Raw genomic sequence first — 20,840 nt, forward strand, 5'->3', positions numbered from 1 at the left:
CCAGAACCTATAAATTTGTTACATCTGTATCTGTGGTAGTTATGTCGTAGTAAAGCAAAAGGAAACTATGACTTCTTTTGTGAAAAATGTATACCACGCTTATTTTGGTGTAAAAATTGGTGACCAAGACAAGTCCTGCGCTCCTCATACTGTTTGTTCCGTTTGAGTGGAAGCATTACGAAACTGGCAAAAGGGTGGGAAGAAATGTTGAACCTTTGGTGTTCCTATGGCACGGCGGGAGGCTAGGAATCAACAATCAACAGAAAAAATAAGAAACAAACTGTCTCTGCTATTCGACCAGTTCCTCATGGACCTGATGTACCGATACCGACCGCCCCAAAAGAACTAAAAAACTTCATATCGTCAGAATCAGAGCAACCTAATTCCAACCCAGATAACTCAGATTTCACAACAGATTTCAAAGAACCCGGATTAAATGATTTAATTAGACAAATTTCTAATTAACCTTCCAAAGGATGCACCCGAATTGTTAGCGTCCAGACTTCGTCACAAGCATTTACTGGCACCTGGCGTCGCATCAAGCTTTTACCGGGATCGCGAAAAAGCGTTATGTCAATATTTTACTGGAAATTAGGAAATGTGCATATAAAAGAAGAATGGTTCTGTAGTTTAAAAGGCATTTTATTGCACAATGGTAACGAACTGGCCTCGGCTCCAGGTGCACACTTAAAAGAAACGTATGAAAATTAGGACTTCTTTTAAAGATAATAAACTATCAAGAACATCAATGGATACTTTGTGGTGACCTTAAAGTGCTGTATATGCTCCTAGAACAACAGGGGTCTTATACAAAATTTCCATGCTTTATTTGTGAATGGGATAATCGGGCAAGAGACATTGGACTCGAATAGAATGGTTCTCTAGAACAAGTTTTACACCTGGTAGCAAAAATGTATTAAGAGATAGCTTATTTAACCCCAAAAAAGTTTTACTGCCTCCTCTTCATATCAAACTTGGCTTGATGAAGTAGTTTGTTAAAGCTCTAGACAAAAATGGACAGTGTTTCAAATATATGTGCAAGAAATTTCCAGCCATATCGGATGCCGAGATAAAAAAAGGTATTTTTGTTGAGCCGCAGATAAGAACATTATGCAAAACAAGGAGTTTCGAAACACAATGACCAATATCGAGAAGAAGTAATTAATTAGTTTCTTGGGAACTCTAAGGACGAAAACTACCAAAGTATTGTTCAAAATATGTTACAATATTTTCATCGTCTAGGTTGTAGTATGAGTTTGAAAGTGTATTTATATTTGAAGTATTTTCCTTAAAATATTGGAGCAGGTAGCGAAGATGGAACGGCGATAAATAGGCAGATGGAGCATAAGGATGATGGCGGAGTACTGCTGGGTGTTAAAACGGGATATGCCCTGAACAACACAAACTCAAAAAAGTCTGAGTAAACTAAGATTTCACTTTTTTACTGAATAAAAAAAATATTTTAGAAATAAATGCATAAAATTTTTGAAATCCAAAATATATAAAATCAGTTTTCAAAATAGAAACATCTGTTAAAAAGTTTAATTTTGTAGACCTACGTAATTGGACAATGAAATCAGGTAGGATCGGGCAATTACTAAAACAACGAATTTAGTGCCTAAAAAAATTCCTTTCTCTAATGCAAAACCACTTTGCAGAAGTATGATTAAGATTCACGAATAAAAAAGATGAAAGTTCAAAAAATGCTATAAAATATTGAAACCAAGCCGAATAAATTAATTGGTAAAAAATCTAAACAAGGTATTAAAAAATATATTTCAGTCTAATATTCCTAAAATTTTAAAATCTGTTTTTCTTAGAAACCAATTTTCGTAACATTCATCTTTTTTCCCCTGCACCCTTTATTTTTCGTCTTTCTTCTTAGTAGTATTTAGTTTTATAGACTTATTAACCGTTTAAATGAGGACAAGGACAAGGATTATTCCTGTTTCGAAAACATTTTGGTTTGACGGCCAAACTAATCGGATTTAAGTATTTTGCATTTATCGTATAAACAAATATATGGCAAACCAAAAAAAGTTATATATGGTTCCTGAACCATATATAACTTTTCTGAAATACTTATTAAAACCATTATACTATATATGAGGACCCTTTTAATATACTTTGAAACTAAAGTTAAATCAAATAAAATTTGACGCCCGCTCTTTTCTTTCCAAGAAGCGATTTCCAGGCTTCACTCGCTTTTTCCTTAACACGTAGCGGGTTTTCGGCATATTAAAAACCCCCATCCAAACGGAAAACGGTTGAATTGACAAACTCTCAGAGACCATGTTACTTATTCAACGCCTCTATTATCAGCTGATTATGAGCACAGATCGGTCTACTAAGAAATCATTAAACAATTCTACCCGCATTTTTGCCGAATCTACGCATTATAGACCCGCGTGTTATGAGATTCAAAGATAGGACCATTCATAAAATGAGTATAAATCGACAGCTAACAAAGAAACATTAATGAATGGTTTGGTTTTCTACTTGCGGCTATACAACGGATTTTCCATTATTTGGTTCAGCCAATCACGTTCTACGCTCCTAAATATCAAAAGTTGCGCGATGTATAACTTACCTTTGAAAACTGAAGTTAGGATCGTCGTAACCAGTTATTCCACATACTGAACAGAACGAAACCATTTTAGATATCTGTTTAATGAATATTTAGCACTTTCAAATCAGTAATAGCAAACAACCATATTTTGACGTAAAATTCGAAATGTCAAAAACCCTTAACCACAGATAATCTCCTCTGTCACAATTTTACGCATCGCAGTAAAATGCGCTGTTCGCGTCATCTGTCGGCCGGTCAACTAACTTTAACTATTGCCTAGCTTGTGTACGTTGGAAATAAGGTATCTGTGGTGAGTAGTTTACCGAAGAAAATGGTTCAAATTTCCGTGTTTTGTACATTAGTTTTTGTTGTTCGAAATGACTTATTGAGTGCCTCTACGAGCAACAAACTCCAGACAATCAAGAACCAAAACCAGGTAAGATAAAAACCGCACTAGTTGATACCCGAGATTTCGATTTGGATCTTCTAATGCTAGGCACATTTTTTAAAGCCTAGACCCCCAATTAAAGTCGTTTTAATTCGCCAAATTGATCACAACTTTACATCGTAATCGTTACGTTCATACAGGATTATCAATTCACTTAATAATTTGTGCCAGGCCAGTTTATTATGAACATCGATTTAACCTCACTTTTTATGTTTTTAATGCTGCGATTTATTAATTGGGTTTATTATATTATATTCTAAGAAAAAAAAGCGTTACATAAGGAATTAAAGCCAGTAGTACCGGGTTAACACGACCCTTTCTCTACAACAAGGCAGTGAAAAGAGGCCAAATAATCGGTGTGCCATAATGAAAAATGAAAAATTAAAAGAAACGGTATTCCCTAAAACGTGTGAATACTTTAGCCGTTCACAAGTATCAGAATTAGTGTGCGAGATCAAAATATTTGTGTGCGAGATAATACCTAAATATTGAAACTAGAGACTGTAGATGTAATAATTATAATTTTAAAAAAGGTTCATTTATAAGTCATTCAATTTCTTTTTTATTTCATTGACCTATAATTTAACATATTTCTTGTGGTTAAAGAATACTCTTTTAAAAAAGAAGTAAATACGCTAGTATGATTAATCTTTGTTGTTGAAATGGTAGATTTAAAATTCGAAAATTCAGCAGTTATTGAGAACGCTTGAATGTTTTTTTTTTTGGTAGTTGAGTTTGCCAACACAGATAGAGCTCTGACACATTAGGGAATAGTAAATTAGTAAATTCCCTCTTTTCCGTTCCTTCGAAATGAAACCACAAACGCGATTTAAAAATTTACTATATATTTAAAAAAGTAACCGTTGACATCATGTTTCTATAATATATCAAAAACAATTAAGTATGAGTGCTCTATGTGGAAGGGACCTGCTCGGCAGGCCCTCACAGTCGCCGCTCGGGTACGCGTTAAAAAGAGACCAAAGCCGCCCCTCCATTAAAAACAAAACAAGGGGGACTTGTTAAGTAGTTCACCTGTTTAAAGCTAAATCATTAACTAGAAAACGCGCCTTTCTTAACGGCGAGGGAAACCAGTCTTTATAGGAACAGAAAACATGTTTTTTTTTACTAGCGCTGAAAAATTGTCCTTAAAACGAACAACACAAGATGCTACGCGACGCTGCCGCGGACGTTCGCCTCCGGCTCGGCTTCTGTATAATATTTACAAGTACGCGACGACGTTTGGTCCGCCATTATGTGGCCTGCTTCTGGGACTTTTTCTTTTGGCGGGCCGCCACCGCGGCCACCAACGCCGCCCCCCTCCCGGAACCGTCCTCGCTTAGCATCAGGTCGAACTGCAATACATATTCACTTTCGTCACATAAAACTCACAAAATTTTTCAAAAAACTCAAAAATTTAATGTTGCAAGGTCTTTGAGATCTTTAAACCGGTTTCCTTTCCTTTCTGTTATAGTATATACTATTTAAAATTACTCAGATTGTCTGAGAAGTGTTAAAGACATTAAAGTAGAATTTTTTTAATGAAATTCCTTGTATACCATATCATTTTTGAAAAATAATATAAAGTATTGACGATGTGTTAACCACTGTGGTAAAAATTGTGACAGTGTTACGCAAATCTGCGATTTCTACACGATTTCGCCTGATGTAAATTTTAAAAATGTCTATGTGTGTGTATATTTTCATGGTAAATTTCACAGGTAAATAATTAAAGTAAGCTATCGTAATTTCAAAGCTACCAAGACTAACAAATTAAACTTCTATGATGGGAGTAGGTGCGAGGAAGAAGCTACCGCTATTATTACAGCTAATAAATATTGTTATCATCATTAAAACACTTATTCGTTACGCGCAGTCGGCCATCATAAGGGCTAGGACGGGGTGCCAATTGCGGTTTTTTGGTATGATGAGGGACGAACTTTAACTGCAGATAACTTTTAGAATGACTATATCACATAAAAAAGATTCGGCTAAAAATAAAATTAACAAAATAAACATTCAAATTAAAACAAAACGCAAATCCAAAAATGTGGTAAAGATTATTTATTATAAATTGCTTAAGTTAAATTTAAATTAGACGTTATTAAAATAAAATACCTTTAATTTAGCATAACTTAAATTGACTGCTGGACGACATTTGTAAAAGAAAATGTTTGTTTTACTTCTATAAAAATATTACAAGTGTACAAGATATCAAAAAAAAAACTTAAAGGCGGTTTGGATTCACTTATATTTTTAAAATTTTATATTTTTATATATAAAGACTTTTTGTATTTCCGTGGACAACAAACAACTGAAACACTATATATATGAAGGCATATCTGAATTCATCGAAAGGTTCATGACATTATTTAATATTCTATGTAAAAATTAATATCTCATATAATATATAATCAAGTTTTACCAAGAAAAATTATGAATTTTATGTCAAATGTAACATTTGCAGGTTTAAGTATATATATCATAGTATATATATTATAGCATAGCATATATATTATAGAATATATATTATCATAGCATATATATTATAGCACTTTAGCAGTCTGGTTGATATTCTAAAATAAATAAACACAGGCTGTTTAATAATAAATAGCTATACTTTTTTTTAATGTTGCTTATTTCAAAAAGTTGTAGATTTCGAAATATTAACAATCAAAAGTGTTTTCATTGGAAAATTCCTATACTGTTTCTATATTTTTCCATAGTTAGCTACGAGAATGCAGGCGAAACATGGCGAAAATATGAAACTATCGAGCACTACCGAAATGTCACTATTTCAACTTGTTGTTTAAAAATCATTTCGTGACAGTTTTATGCTACCTAACTTCCGAGGGTGGGGTGCAAAGTTTTCGGCCTGACCAAGAGGTGGCGCCACTAGGCCTACTTTTGGAGTATCATTCTTATCGAGCTTGTCTCTACAGTTGCTCTTGAGACCACATTGCGCGAGACTCTTCCGTTGTATTCGTGAAAATGGAAAAATAATTCTATTTGAAAGGTTTTACACCAAAACAAATTAAAGAAGGAGATGTTTTCAATACTAGGAGACTCCTGTCAATTACATTCAACTATTAAGCAGTGGTTTTAGTGAATTTAAAATTGGTCATGTGAGCACGTCTGACGAGCCTCGCTGAGGATGGCCTGTTGAGGTCACAACATTAAAAATGTTTAAGAAAATCCATCAAATAGTATTGGAAGACCGTAGGTTGAAAGTGCAGGAGATAGCTGAAATCTGTAGGCTGTCTGCTGAACGCGAAACCTTTGCGCATGGAAAAACTGTGTTTGCAAGATGGGTGCTGCGTTTGCTAATACTCGACCAAAACTGATTTGAAAAAATATTTCTACCGACAGCTTCGCGCTTTCTAGGGGTAATCCAAACGAATTTTTGCGACGATTCATCAGTCAAAACAGTGGGTTGGAAAAGGGAAACCAACTCCAAAGAAGGCTAAAACATATTTATCGGCAAAAAAAGTTATGGCTACTGTTTTTTTGGGATGCGAGAGAATTATCTTGAAAAGGGTAAGATGACCATCACTGGTCAATACTACGCAGAGTTATTGCAACATATGAAGAACGAGGTTCAAATTAAACGCCCTCATTTGCCAAAGAAAAAAATTTTGTTTCATCACGATACCGCACCAGCGTCGATTGTTGCCATGTTCAAAATATATGAATTGAAGTTTGAATACCGTAACCTCCCTATTCTCCAGACTTGGCCCTCAGCGACTATTACCTGTTTTCCAATCTCAAAAATGGGCTTGCCGGTAAAAAATTTAAGAGCAACAAAGAAATTATCGAAGTTGAATATCAGTATTTTGATTAGCTCGATGAATCTACGTTTAAAACTGGTATAACCGAATTGGAATACCGTTATGAGAAATGTATCAGTGTTGATGGAGGTTATGTTGGAAAATAAAGCAAAAAAAAAATAATAATCAAAACGGCGGTTCTGTAGAACGTTATGTTGAATAACAAATAAATAATGCAGAAAATAGTACTAGTAAATTAAACATATTAAAAGGATAGTTTATTATTTGCAACGTCCAAACATGATTTTTTTTATATCACCAAAAATATGTATAGCTAAAGTGGAAACATCCAAATATGAGTAGTCCGAATGTATATCTTCAATTGTTCTTCAACAAGACAACGTGAAGGAGAATGAAGAATTTGTAATGCATTTAAAAATCATCCACAATTTTTCTTTTCTTTTATGGTTGTCCTCTATTACCTTTTAGCAATCTACTTCCTTCGCTCCTCTAAACTCCGATTCAAAATTGATACAATTTGTTTGGTCATTTGGTATCCGCTATTTGAATTTTGTAATTTGAGTCGAAATTTTTCAGCGAAGTTAAACACCTTGAAATCCCGTAACGAGTGGACATATTAATAACAAATTTCGTGGGTCAAGAATGTCAAAGAATAACGTAGGTGTCCTAAGGCCAGCTCAGCGAGGACAGAAACCTCGTGCAGAACAAAAGGGTTTCGGTTCGGTAAAGTAACTTCTACATATTGTTACATTTACCTGCCGTAATATTATTAAAAAAAAAATAATGTCATCGATGACCTATTCAAAAATAAAACAGAAAACTTACGGCTGTGCGTATATCAATTATCACCACGCGCGATGTTGTCGTCAACCGCTTAAGATTTCGCGTGATTCCGCAATGAATTCGCAGATTTTTTTGAATTTCCGAAGTGACTTCCAAGATCGCGCGATGATTTCGCATGATTACTGCCGATTTGTGACAGCATTGCGCGCAGTGGTTAACGTGGTTAAAGTGGTTTCGTACCTGTATACTGGGATCGCACAGTTCGCTGATCTTCTCCATCATCAGGGTGCGGAAATGTGGATGGTATCTGTACACCGACCCGTCGACCCCTATGGTGACCTTCTTTTCGTCCATTTTGTGCAGTAGCGTCGTCATGGTGGTGGCGGCCAGATGGGCCGCCCTTCTGCTCACACATTCGCACACAAACCTGACGTTCACGTAATCCTGTTCGGTGGCGTGTTTCAACCCTTAAACGGAGAACCGAAAAGTAAGGGGCGACCTCTGGGGAGAGGATTCGCTTTGCCTACCTAATTCCTCCAGTATCTCCTTTTGGTTGGTGAACACCCCGGGTTCGTCGCTTTCTATTTCCGATACGTATTTCGTATAGAAGCGCCCCCTCTCGAACAGCATATCGGACCCTTTACCTCCGAACAACAGCCCCTCCTTTGTAAATTTCTCCAACGCCAGCCTCACCAGTTCTCCCATGTACATTCCAGAAATCATCTTTTCCAATCTGAAAACGAGGTCAATTGTTACTGAAATGTCAAATTTGGCCGGTGAATATTTAAACTTTAATCGCATTTTTTTTTTTTTTGCTTAAATTATTACTTTTTAGAAAACTTATGGATTCCTGCCGCGTCGGTTTTTGTTGAGTCAAACTAGCTAACGTTTCGCCAATCATCCTGTTGGCTTCTTCAGAGGTTAACTGAAACTGGCTCACATTTTATTCTGTACCTGCTGATATACTGTTTGAAGGGGACGGAGCTAAATGAGGGGCATACCGTCTCGGATGGCTGATCCCCATTTGAGTCGCGGTTAAGATTATTAGGTTGGTCATAGATTTCTATAGACTCTAGGATTTTTCGTTGGTAGAAGAATTGATTACATGCAAGAATTTTAGTTTTGTCGAATAAAATTTTATGTCCAGTTTCGTAATTGTCTTCGACAACTACTGATGAGTTTATTTGTTTTCGTCTCAAGGCTTGTTGATATTTTTCGCCTGGTCTCTCCAATGTATCTGCCGCATAAGCATGGAATGCTGGCATCTCAAATAGAATTTTGTCTTTGAAAGATAGAAGATGTTTTTACAAGTGATAAATTTGGTTTTGACGTTATATTTCTTTAGAACTTTTGATATATGTCAGTGATGTTTTGAATGTAAGGAAGGACAACAGTGGCAAGTGTGGGGCTGTTTTCGGCTTCATTGCTATTGGATGGTTGCGGTGAAGTGGATTTTGTGATGGAACGCCTAATACCTTTAATGTGGAAATTATTAGAGCGAAGAGCAGAGGTAAGGTGTTTTAATTCTGGGTTCAGTGACTTGGGCAGAGTTAGTTTTACGGCTCTGTAAACAAGAGAGTTGATAACCGCTGATTTTTGTTCCGGATGGTGATGTGACAATGCATTAAGGTATCGGGCTGCGTAGGTTTTCTGTAAACACAATGACCCAATGTTAGGTCTGATTTTCAATTGATAAGAATATCTAAGAATGGAAGGTTATTAGTTTCTAATTCAATGGTAAAACGTCTGCTAGGGTGTTTAGAGTTTAAATGTCTAAGGAAATCTACTAGGGATTCTTGACCATGAGGCCAAATAACATCGACGTAGCGTTTCCATAGTTTTGGTTTTAGATGGAAGGCGTCGAGAGCTTTCTTCTCAAAGGCTTCCATAATATATTCGCGATGAAGTTAAAGTATTCTTTATTCTCGCACTATAAGAAGTTAGCAAGACCGCTGGTAATTTTCTAATGGTTTATATATGCATTAAACTACTTTAAAAAAATAAACCATTAAAAATTAACTAACTTCCTACATATCTTCAAGAAGCAATTCTTACATTTGCTTGCCGGGATTGATCGAATGCCTGTCTATTTCTTGGTCGTACTCGGTTCGTACGAAATCTATGCTGCCGTCGTCCCCGAAAGCACCCATTTCCAGGTTTATCATCACCTTGCCCGAACCCATGTCTTCCTCGTCGAAGAGCTCGGCGTTTTCCTGCTTCTCCACGTAGCACCCGTTGTTACCGGTACCTGCAAGTGCGTTTTCCGGTCGTATTTGTTTATTTCAAGGTGGATTTGTCGAAAACGTCTAAATAAACTTCGTCGAATAAGAATAACTTAAAAAAACTAGCAATTGAGGCATAGTTTAAATTTGAAAATTAGGTTATGGTCGATTCGTCAGGTGGTTATATTGTAATAGAAAAATAAGAAGAATAGAGGTTAGAACTACATACGACAATAATGTTAGTCAATCTAAACCTACCGACTATAAGTCCGATCCTGCAATCGCGGTTTTTCCATGCGCAAGACATGAGCGTCCCAGTAGTGTCATTCAAGATAGCGCAAACCTCGATATTTACGTCCTAGAAACAGAAAAGGGGAAATCATGCAGTCGAAGAAGGAAAATATTGAAGGTTAAAAGAAGTACGTCTCTAACGCTATCGCGTGGTAGCTAGTATTACGCGGGAGGAGTTATTTGGCGCGAGTCCATGCGTTCTTATTTCGGTTCTGCAGTCTGGAATTGGCATTCCAAGACTCACCGATTATGAGCCCGATCCTGCAGGTCCTATTCAGCCAGGCACACGACATTAACGTGCCTGTGGAGTCGTTTAGGACCGCCATTACGGATATGGACACGTCCTAAAATACAGCTCCTAATTAAAGTTGCCGTTTAAGCGTTAAATTTGCATAGATCGCCGTTTTATCCCTGTCCCGTGGATTTTTTTAGTCCGATTCCACAAAAAAAGATATTTAAAATCCCCAAGAGGCGTTGGCAATCTGTTCATCAGTAATAGTTATAAGAGAGTAATATAAACTTGCAGGATGACATAGAATTAATTCTTGATTTCAGAAAAATACTTAAAATAATAGAATAAATACTTATTGAGTATCTCGGCTATTTTTTAAACTTTTCAGAAATATGTATATATTAGTATAAAGTTGTTTTGAAAATTAAGCTCAAATTTTAATTTTTTTTTATATTTTAGTTTATTTGTAGCAGTAGGCCATGATTAATCTATTAAAAGCAATATCCAAGTAAACAATTATTAATATACAAGAAACTCAATACTCTAATATTCAATTATTTAAATATGTTTTATACGTTATATACTATTTGCAATAATTTTGAACTTATTGTAGTCCATTATTACTTTAATTAATACGAAATAACATTATATAATGGGTGGTTTTGTGATGTATAGAACTTTAAGTTGGCATTACTGTTCAATATCGCGACCGATTTAACAGGTGTCAAATGATTTATTCTCAGTTTGGTTTGGCAATTCATCGTGAATAGACTCACGCCTGAACAACGCTTGCAAATAGTGCAATTTTATTTCGAAAATAATGGTTCTGTGCGGAATACGTATCGCGGACTACGTCCATTTTATCGTCGACAAAATCGTCCATCAGAACAGTTAATTCGATTAACCATGGAACGTTTTCGCACCACGTTTACTCTTATTGATAACTCGCATCCCCAGAGACGCCGTACGGCGCGTACAGAAGAAGCTATTGCTGCTGTAGAGCGTAGCATTGAGCAAGACCCGAATGAGTCCATCCGTCATCGAGCACAGGAATAGGATCTGTGTCCATCCACTTTATGGAAGATTTTGCGGAAGGATCTTGGTTTACGTGCTTACAAAATCCAACTCGTGCAAGAATTGAAGCCATCATCAAGTAAGGCGTAGATTCATCGAATGGGCCCAAAACGAGATTGCCGTTGTTCCCGATTTTCATAAGCAAATTTTGTTTAGCGATGAAGCGCACTTCTGGTTGAATGGCTACGTCAACAAACAAAACTGCCGCATTTGGAGTGAAGCTAATCCTCAAGTGTATGTCGATACACCGTTACATCCAGAAAAACTGACTCTTTGGTGCGCTTTATGGGCTGCTGGAACCATTGGTCCGTACTTCTTCAAAAAAAATGATTACCAGAACGCTACAGTCAATGGTGATCGTATAGAGCTATGATTACTAACTCTTTCATTTCTGAATTGAATAACCATGATGTCCAGGAGATGTGGTTTCAACAAGACGGCGCAACATGTCATACAGCTCGTGCCACAATTGATTTATTGAAAGACACGTTTGGTGACCACCTAATTTCACGTTTTGTACCTGTGAATTGGCCTCCAAGATCTTGTGATTTAGACCGCTAGACTACTTTTTGTAGGGCTATGTAAAGTCATTGGTCTATACGGATAAGCCACAAACGCTTGACCATTTGGAAGACAACATTCGCCGTGTTATTGCTGATATACGGCCACGAATGTTGGAAAAAGTCATCGAAAATTGGACATTCAGATTGGACTACATCCGCGCCAGCTGTGGCGGTGATATGCCAGAAATCATATTTAAAATGTAATGCCACAAGATTATCTTTCGGATAAATAAAATTCATGTCAATCGAATAATCCATCGTTGTTTTATTGCAACTTAAAGTTCTATACATCGAAAAAAAACACCCCTTATAAAGAATATTAACATAATATTATACCTAAAACGGTTGTTCAAATTTTCTCAAATGCAAAACTCGAAAATTTTTCTTATTTTTTTAATGACATTTTAAATAAATATTGGTCTTCGTAGAGTTTCTGCCGAAATTCAGCTACAGGATAGTATCCTATTTTATATATTTCATTTTTCATATACGAGGACCACCTTTTATATTTCAGGATTTGCAATTAAAAACTATAAGATAGCAATAAATATGACTTTAATATTTCTCAAAATATTCACCCTGAAGATCAATACACTTTTGCATTCGATAAAACCAATTATCAAATCACTTTTCCCACATCGATTCGGGCACCTTCAAAACATTCTTTTTAAACGCATCAATCGCTTCTTCTAAAAAGAAGTCATTAGGTGCTAAATCAGGACTACATGGTGGATGGTTCATCAAATCAACGTTTTTAATGCTCAAAAAGTTCTTTGTTTGCACTGATCGGTGGGACCTAGCATTGTCCTCGTGTAGTCGTCTTCGGCGGTAGTTTTTCCTAATTTCTTCGAAGACTTTCGGCAAACCAATGGTTGTGTACCATTCAGAATTGACTGTTTTACCTTTCACCAAAGAAACAATTGCAACGTGGCCAGTTTTCCTGAAAAAACAGGCTACCATTTGTTTCGAGGTGCTTCGAGCACTAACAACTTTTGTGGGCTTTCAGGTTCATATGCATAGATCCATGATTCATCACCTGTCACGATATCATAGACGTGTTTGGAAGCACTGCGATCGTATTTTTTTTAGCATTTCCTTCGAACAATCAACACGAGCCTTTTTTTTTGAGCTCATGTCAAATTGTGTGGAATCCAACGCGAACAATTTTTTTAGCGACCAAATGTTCAAGCAAAATGGTATATATGTTGGTCCCACTAATGCCCAAAGATCCTGCACAATCAGTTTCCGCACTGCATCAATGTTTTCTTGGACAACCACCGATTTTGGACGATCTTCACGAAATTCATCCTTAAGGAAACTACGACTACGACTGAAATCCGAAAAGAAGGGATGAACAGTACTTTTAGATGGTGCTTTCACTCCAAAAGTCTAATTAAGTTCATCGATGCATTGTTGTTGAGTTAGTCCACGTCTAAAGTTGTAAAAAATTATTATACGAAAATGCTACCGATTAAGTTCTATTTTTAACCGTCACAAACAACACTCTTTCGCCAAAACCTGAGTAAACCTAACCTCAAAATGTCAAACTTCCCTATAAAAAGTTAGTCGCCAGATGACAGGACTAGTTTAAGAAAATCCCGAAATATAAGAGAGTCCTCGTATAAAAAGAAATCTAAAACTGAAAGATCCGAAGATCGTGAAGAATATCTTCGAGGAATTCAAGAACGACCTCTTTTATAAATTCAGTAGGGTATTCGTTGTCCCAAAATGAAACACGATACCCCAACCCCAAAGCGTCCATGTTGGGTCCATTCAAAAATTAGATGGTGGTTTTCTGTCGATCGGTTGCTCGTGTTATGGCGATTAAAAATTCCCGAACTTGAAGAAGTAACGTTCGTCGGACCATACTACAAATCTCTTAAAAGAATCGTAGAGTTTTGTTTTTTATTCATTGCAAATATCTATTGCTGAATCCAACTGCATCCGACGCTCGACACCGCCATGATGCAAATGTTGAGCTTAATTTTCAAAACAACTTTATAATGAAAGGCTTAAATGATTGAAAAATAATATATTGGGTGCTTCATTTAAAAAATAGTTGTTTGCTTCATAACTAAAAAATAGTTAGAGCAAGTAAGAAATAAAGTGGATTCTACGGAAAAAATCCTATACGACCGTTTTTTTACCCTTCAATAAGTCAACGGGTAGGGGTAGTCCCAAAATCGATAGTTTTGAATTTCACCCTGTATCTCAAAACCAAAAGGGCCATGATAATTTTCTTGACGGCATCTTTAATTTCACAAAAAAAAGTAGCACAATGTCGCGTAAACCGCGCTATCTTTAAAAATAATTGAGATACCCCGCAGTACATTTGAAAACTTCACGCCAAAAAAGCAAAAATTGCTTATAATCGTTTGCTTCTTCTTCTTTACGATCGAGATTTTTGAAAATGGCTATTCGGCTATTCTATGGACTTACCCCCCTGCGATCGATGGCCTCCTCGAGCATCTGCACGACATCGTTGCCGACGACGTTGGAACAATTGAAGCCCTTGGTCCAGCGCTCCAGTATACCGACCGTCAAGCCTTTCTGGGATAGGGGGAAGCTAAAGGTGAAGCCCAGCGGTAAACATTCGTGTTGGACCTGTTCCTCTTTGACGAAAATGGCGAGACACTCGGCGATATGGTCGAAGAGTTGCTCACCGGAGCCGAGCATAATGTGCTGCGGGATCGCGAAGATCTTCGATTTCATCTCGAAGTGGTCCTTACTCAGTTCGATGAGCAGCACGCGGAAATTCGTGCCGCCGAGGTCCAGAGCCAGAAATTTCCCGGTCTCTAAAAGTAACCGGGTTCAGTGACGTCGTAATATGAAAAGTGCTGTTCACGTTATTCCTTTTTTTGTTATCTGTCTTACCACTTCCATCCGGCAGATCTTGAACGTAAGTGGGGAAGCACTTAACGATGGCCTTGGAGTGCGTTTCCTTCTTCAGTCCCCTCTTGATGTTGTCGAGAAAAATGGCGCCCACCTTCCGGAGCGTGTCGTTGTTGAGGATCATGTTCCGACATTTTTCCCTAATCTACGACAATCGAAAAACGAATCGTTTTTAATTAAGCCGGATTTCTGGAAACAATTAGACTTAGGCTAAGTCGTTATCGCCCTAAGCTGCTGTCAGTTTTTTTTTGATGTATCGTTCGATTATCCCGTCACGATATATGGAAAATAATAAATTTACTTGGTACAGTATACGGGATGTAGGTACCGTACATAAAGACCATAACTAGTAAAAACAAACCAATTGGTAATTACAGCACAGTACAGTAAAACATCTGTTGGTGATCGTACACAATTCCCAACTTGAAATTTCTTAATATGAAATGAATCGTTGTCGCTTAACATTAAATTCTCGATTAAATCAATATTTCGAACGGTAGGAAATTGGAGGAAGAATATAATGGTGATAAAAAAAGTTTCCTAATATAGGGGACTTCCTGTGGACCACATTGTTTTTAATTGGTCTTGTAAGGCACTTACGAATATCAAGGCTCATAATTGAAGCTAAAGTCCTTGAAAGTGCACGTAGCCTAGGACTAAGTGACTCCAAAACTTCACTTGGTAGAGATACTTGGACGAGAAGGTTGTTGACAATTTTAAAAGAGTACACCCCAAGTAATGTCGACAATGCAGACGTCACTGGACATTACTATCGTGGTTTGCCAACAAAGACATGAAAAATGATGCGTTTTGGAACAAAGAACTACCAGAGTTCGAATTACAATTTTGGTTTGTGCAAATATGGAAAGTGAAAAGGAAAAGCCGCTTATCATAGGTAACATTGCATTATAAAAATTGCACTGGACAATGTGAAACTTATTTTTCTTCCACCAAACACAACCCTGTCAGTAGACCAAGTCATTATTAGGAATTTTAAGATGCTCTACGAAAGTTATCTTTTAAAAAATGTATGTAGATAGTGGTTATCCGCTAGACCAAATTGAAAGGACATTACTCTAACCAACTCTATTTTTACAATACAACAACAACAACAACAACCTGAAATGACACTGTTTCGGACCTGAAGCAATTTTCAATAATTGACAGCAATGTAGTCACAGGGACTGAAGAACTAACCATCATTGACTGCATAGAAGAGGTATGACAGTAAGTTCATGTACTTCCGATTCTGAACCTGACAATTGCAGAGTCCAATATAGCAAACCTGGCCGAAGCATGTATATGTTTGAAAGACTTAGAAGCCTTTTTCTTAGTTTGAATAATTGTGACATGGCTACAGATATATATCTAAACTATTATCAAAATTTTAATCAGAATTTTGTCTATATAAAATAAAATGTATGAAACAGTCATTGATGTCGGACTATTTGCAACGACTTTTATTGTATTTTGAAAGCAATAAAACACTACCCGATAACCAGTTCGATTTTCGAAGTGGGAGATCCTCCATACAAGCAGTTACTTTATTCTTGGAGGATATTGTTAAGTCTATAGTGTCCGGCGAGGGTTTTCTGTTGGGGTCCGTAGGACATTCGATTGTGTAGATCATCTTATAGGAAACAATATGTTAACCCAATGTATAAAACAGATGGTGTATGCACTGAAATAAAGTCGAAGTCATTCATGGTAACAATGGGCGTCCGTCAGGGCTCTGTATTAGGACTAGTACTTTTCCTCTTGTATATTGAAGGTTTAGAGGGTTTGCGCGGCTCTGGCGACTTCAAGATAAAGATTTGAAAAGTTTGCTGACTAGTATGAGAGATGTGACTCATGTCTCGAAAACAAATGTAACGTGGCTTTCAGTGAGGTGAACTCTTGTAATAAAAACAACTTAGTCCTTAATTCACTACAAACATCTTTTATAAGATTCTATCGTAGTCAAAAGCCATGTGGAGACCTTTCGCTTCACATAGGTACTGAAGATTTGCGATCGGTACATTATCTAAAGTTTGTTGTAATATTCATTGATAAAAACATGAATTTTAAAACCCATTGCACTTCTCCGATATCGGGGTTGGGAGGCAGGCAACATCTATTTTTTACATAACCTGAAAGAATATTTTAATAGAATCATAAATATTATGATCAAGTAGAATTAGGTACGGTATAATTTTGTGGGAATGGTTGATTGATTCGATAAATGTGTTCGTGTTTCAATCAGTAAATACAAGATCTAAAGTTCCTTATGCAAAATATAATAATTCTTATAGAGTTCCAAGTGTGAGTGATGTGAGATTTTTTAACCTCTTACCGAAAGAAATAAAAATGTGTGATAATATATGTGCTTTTAAAAAACGTTAAACGAATATCTTGTGATTAAATGTTTGTACTCGGTAGAAGAGTACTTTCGGTTAGTGTTTTTCCTTGTTTATATATTACTGTTTGTAGTCTTGGATTATACATCATTTTATTTTATTTTTTGACAATTTCCTATATAAACATTGTATTTGTCGATTTGGAAAATTATTATTATTATTGTTATTATTATTATTATACTATTTTATAAAGTAACAACTGCATTTCAAGGTACTGATATTATCTACTAGTATGTTAATATAATATTTTGTATTATGTACATAAAAAGTTCTTATTTGTTATTTATTTGTGTGTAATTTTATGCGCATATCAGTATTAGTAAGTTATACTTAAAATTATGCATAAATAAATGTTTGCAGATTATTTCTAAATTTTTCTTATCCCTATTTTTATACGTTATCTCATTTTGGATTAAAAATTTGGATGACCGCATATTTCTTTTCGACTTATTGACCCCTAATCACATGATATATCGCCATTCTTTACATTGATATTGATAAGAAGAAAATGGTGTTTCTGATTTATCGAGTACGCGAGATAATTACTAGGCTGACCTGTTTGCTTTTGGCAAGGCGTTTTTCTAAGGTCGTCGAAAGCGCTAAGCGAGCAGCATCTCAATTAAACGCTTAATTAAAACGAATTCGCCTCGAACGCAAAAAAAAAAACAATTAAAAAGGGAAGAGAAAAAACGTTTGGCTTCCGGGCAATGAAGCAGACTCTATTACTCGAGAAAATGAATATTTTGATGACGCCTTATAATCAGAACGTTATCTGGGATGCATTCTAAGAACGAGCAACTATACCCAACACATATCCGCTATCGGATTACGTAGCAGCTCTATAATTTTGCCTAAGCGTTTTTTTTTTTCGTGGAAAAGTGCTCATTGACTTTAATTGGTGTCTATTACAGCGCTGGCGGACCTGCTTTCTCTATAATTAAAATTTATTTGCAGAAAAAATAGCATTTTATCCGCCTTCGTTTCATATCGTTCATAATAAACAAAAACCGGTGAAAGAACTTTTTTTTGTTTCTCACAAAGTCAGGTCATAAACAAAAGTAATGGATCAAGTCATTGCCAGCACTAATATAACATATTATTATATATTGCTTACTGGACAGCAGTCTAGTAACATATGAAACGAATAGGAAATATAGGTAACCATGGTAACGCCCTACGTCATATCGGTTACTGGGATTTTGTGGCGTGATGGTATAATTTTTAAACAAAAGTAATTGTTAACATTTTCTTTGTCAATGGGAAATAAACTTGTGAAATGTGGTCCAAGGTACATTATAAGAAAAGTTGCCCATTATCCCAATCAGCAGAGGCAGGTAATACAGGGATTTTTGAAGCAACGATGAAAAAAATATTTATTATGCGCATGCGCAGTTATTTAAAACTCGTTTTTAATCAGTTTCTAACAGCGTTGCACAACCAACGTGGTCGCTGACAGTTTTCGTTTAGATGTAGCAGGTTTTAGTTTATGTAGTTTTTTTTACGGCGGTATTTTGTCAAACGAGTTAAGGAAACATCGCTGCTTAAAAAGAAAATGGCGCAAAATGCAGGTTAGTGGGTGAAACCATGAATTTCTACCGTACTAGGGTCACTATATTATCTAAAACCCGGTAGACACGATGCAGTTTCTACATGTATTTTTTCACGTCAATATTGCTAGGTGTCTACCACGATTTTGTGCGTATAAATTGGCACAAAGCGTTTGTTTTAATAAACTAATAAATAATAGTAAATCGGGATCGGGTGCAGATGGAGGCGGCCAGGACAGCTGTGAGGCTGGCGAGCTGCGGGCTCTGGAGGGAGGGAACCTTCAATCGGGGTCCGTACGACATTTTAGAGGGCTGTCGCGGGGATCGCGGAGTCATGGGCATGCCGAACGACGTCATGATCCCCGAGATGACCTTCTTTGATAAATTGACCTTTCTCTTTCCATCAAGGGAAGATTGGAGAGAGGGCAGAGTCGGCTCCTGGGATGGACTTGTCTGGTACACGGACGGGTCCAGAATGGGAGATCTGGCCGGAGCTGGAGCGTACTGCGAGACAACGGGATCAAGCTTGTCGGTCCCTCTGGGTCAGTACTGCACTGTATTTCAGGCAGAAATTTTCGCTTTATTGATGGCGGCCAGAGAGGTGCTTCGGCTCAACTACGGAAGCAGGAGAGTCTTCTTCTGCTCGGATAGTAGGGCTGCACTCATGGCGCTGAAGTTAGTGCGTACGCGCTCCTTGTTGATAAAGGAGTGCAAAGGGGTACTGAGGAGGGTGGCTGAGGAGAGAAAGGTCACGTTGGTCTGGGTCCCGGGTCACACCGGTGTCCGGGGCAATGAGGCAGCGGACGCCTTAGCCAGGGAGGGCTCCTCGCATAGGCATATAGGGCCAGAGCCCCGCTGTGTGTGAGGCGGGGAGCTCTCGAAGCCTGGGCGAGAGACCGGGCCGCGGGGGGCTGGAGAGTTGCTCCGGGAATGAGGCAGGCGAGGCTTATGATGGATGGACCCGCCCTTCCTCGAACCAGGGAGCTGCTTAGACTGACCAGAAGGGAGTGTAGAGCACTAACAGGGGCCTACACAGGACATTGCAGGCTTAGGAGGCATCTTTGCTTGCTAGGCATTGGAGACGACCCGGAGTGTAGGTGGTGCATGGAAGGGGAGGAGACCCCGTATCATCTGCTCACCGAGTGCCCTGCCTTGACATGGGCAAGATTGGGAGTCTTCGGAACGGCCCTGATCGATCCGGACTCAGTGCACGGTATTGGGCTAAAGGAGTTGCTGACCTTCTATAGGAGGGGCGGCATTCTGGACGCCCTCTAGAGCGGCCTGGGGGCACAACGGGCCCATCTGGTGGCCTAAGTGCTTGGACGCCCGCGAGGGCGCCCCCCTTTAATACCAATACCAATACCAATAATAGTAAACGAAACACAGTGGCATCCTCCATGTTTCTTTTAAAAATCTATGACATACCGGCTCCTACAGACTATCGAAACCACGGTGGGTATGAAATAAGTTCAAAGGCCTGTCGATCGCGTGAAAAATTATCTTCGTTTTAAAACGCCTTAGAATGATATATTATGTACGACCGGGTACCGTTGCATTAGCATACAAAGCAGTCGCGTCGCGTCTCCCACAAAACAAGTCGTCAAACGAAAAGACAAAGGTGCACGCGGAAAGCAACAAATAATTCGAGTTTAGTTCTATCGGGGACAAATGTCTCCTCGCAACAGTCTTCCATCTTAAAAATTCGAACCCAAATATTAACTTTGGCATTAAAACAATTACTTTTTTTTGAGCCGAATAAATGGTATAGAAAGTAAAACCCAAAAAAAAAGGTATATTTATATATTTAGAAGGGGAGGGAACTACAAGTCATCTTTTAACCAGATGCGCACCACAAGGAGGCATTCGAGAGTACTAACTCAATTAATTGAGTACCAGGAACTCTCCAAACTACCTATGAAAAAGGGCAGTTTGAAAACGTGCGTACATAATGGATCGAAAGATGCAGTGCAGCACCATGACCATAAAAGACAGGGACGCACTGCATATAAGAGAATAGGAATAGAATATTCTGGAAAAA

At 37.6% G+C, this 20,840-nt stretch overlaps 1 protein-coding gene across 5 annotated transcripts in view; it reads right to left on the reverse strand.

Moving 5' to 3' along the window:
* Positions 1 to 4,260: 4,260 nt before the first annotated feature.
* The window catches only part of LOC132701750 (hexokinase type 2), a 47,089-nt gene continuing 30,509 nt past the window's right edge, over positions 4,261 to 20,840 (reverse strand). For 4 of the 5 annotated variants that reach the window (XM_060669923.1, XM_060669921.1, XM_060669922.1 and 1 more), the window contains exons 2-8: positions 14,842 to 15,004; positions 14,407 to 14,762; positions 10,066 to 10,165; positions 9,641 to 9,833; positions 8,113 to 8,318; positions 7,826 to 8,052; positions 4,261 to 4,369 (exon numbers count right to left, since the gene is read on the reverse strand). In XM_060669923.1, the coding sequence (XP_060525906.1) occupies positions 4,268 to 4,369; positions 7,826 to 8,052; positions 8,113 to 8,318; positions 9,641 to 9,833; positions 10,066 to 10,165; positions 14,407 to 14,762; positions 14,842 to 15,004 (1,347 nt within the window). In that variant the 3' untranslated portion in view covers positions 4,261 to 4,267. Of the gene's footprint in view, positions 4,370 to 7,825; positions 8,053 to 8,112; positions 8,319 to 9,640; positions 9,834 to 10,065; positions 10,166 to 10,342; positions 10,443 to 14,406; positions 14,763 to 14,841; positions 15,005 to 20,840 lie in introns of all 5 variants that reach the window. The other variant, XM_060669920.1, reaches the window with a different exon arrangement.

This window comes from Cylas formicarius, unplaced genomic scaffold (genome assembly GCF_029955315.1).
Source record: "Cylas formicarius isolate icCylForm1 unplaced genomic scaffold, icCylForm1.1 PGA_scaffold_5__7_contigs__length_24384050, whole genome shotgun sequence".
Lineage (NCBI taxonomy): Eukaryota > Metazoa > Arthropoda > Insecta > Coleoptera > Brentidae > Cylas > Cylas formicarius.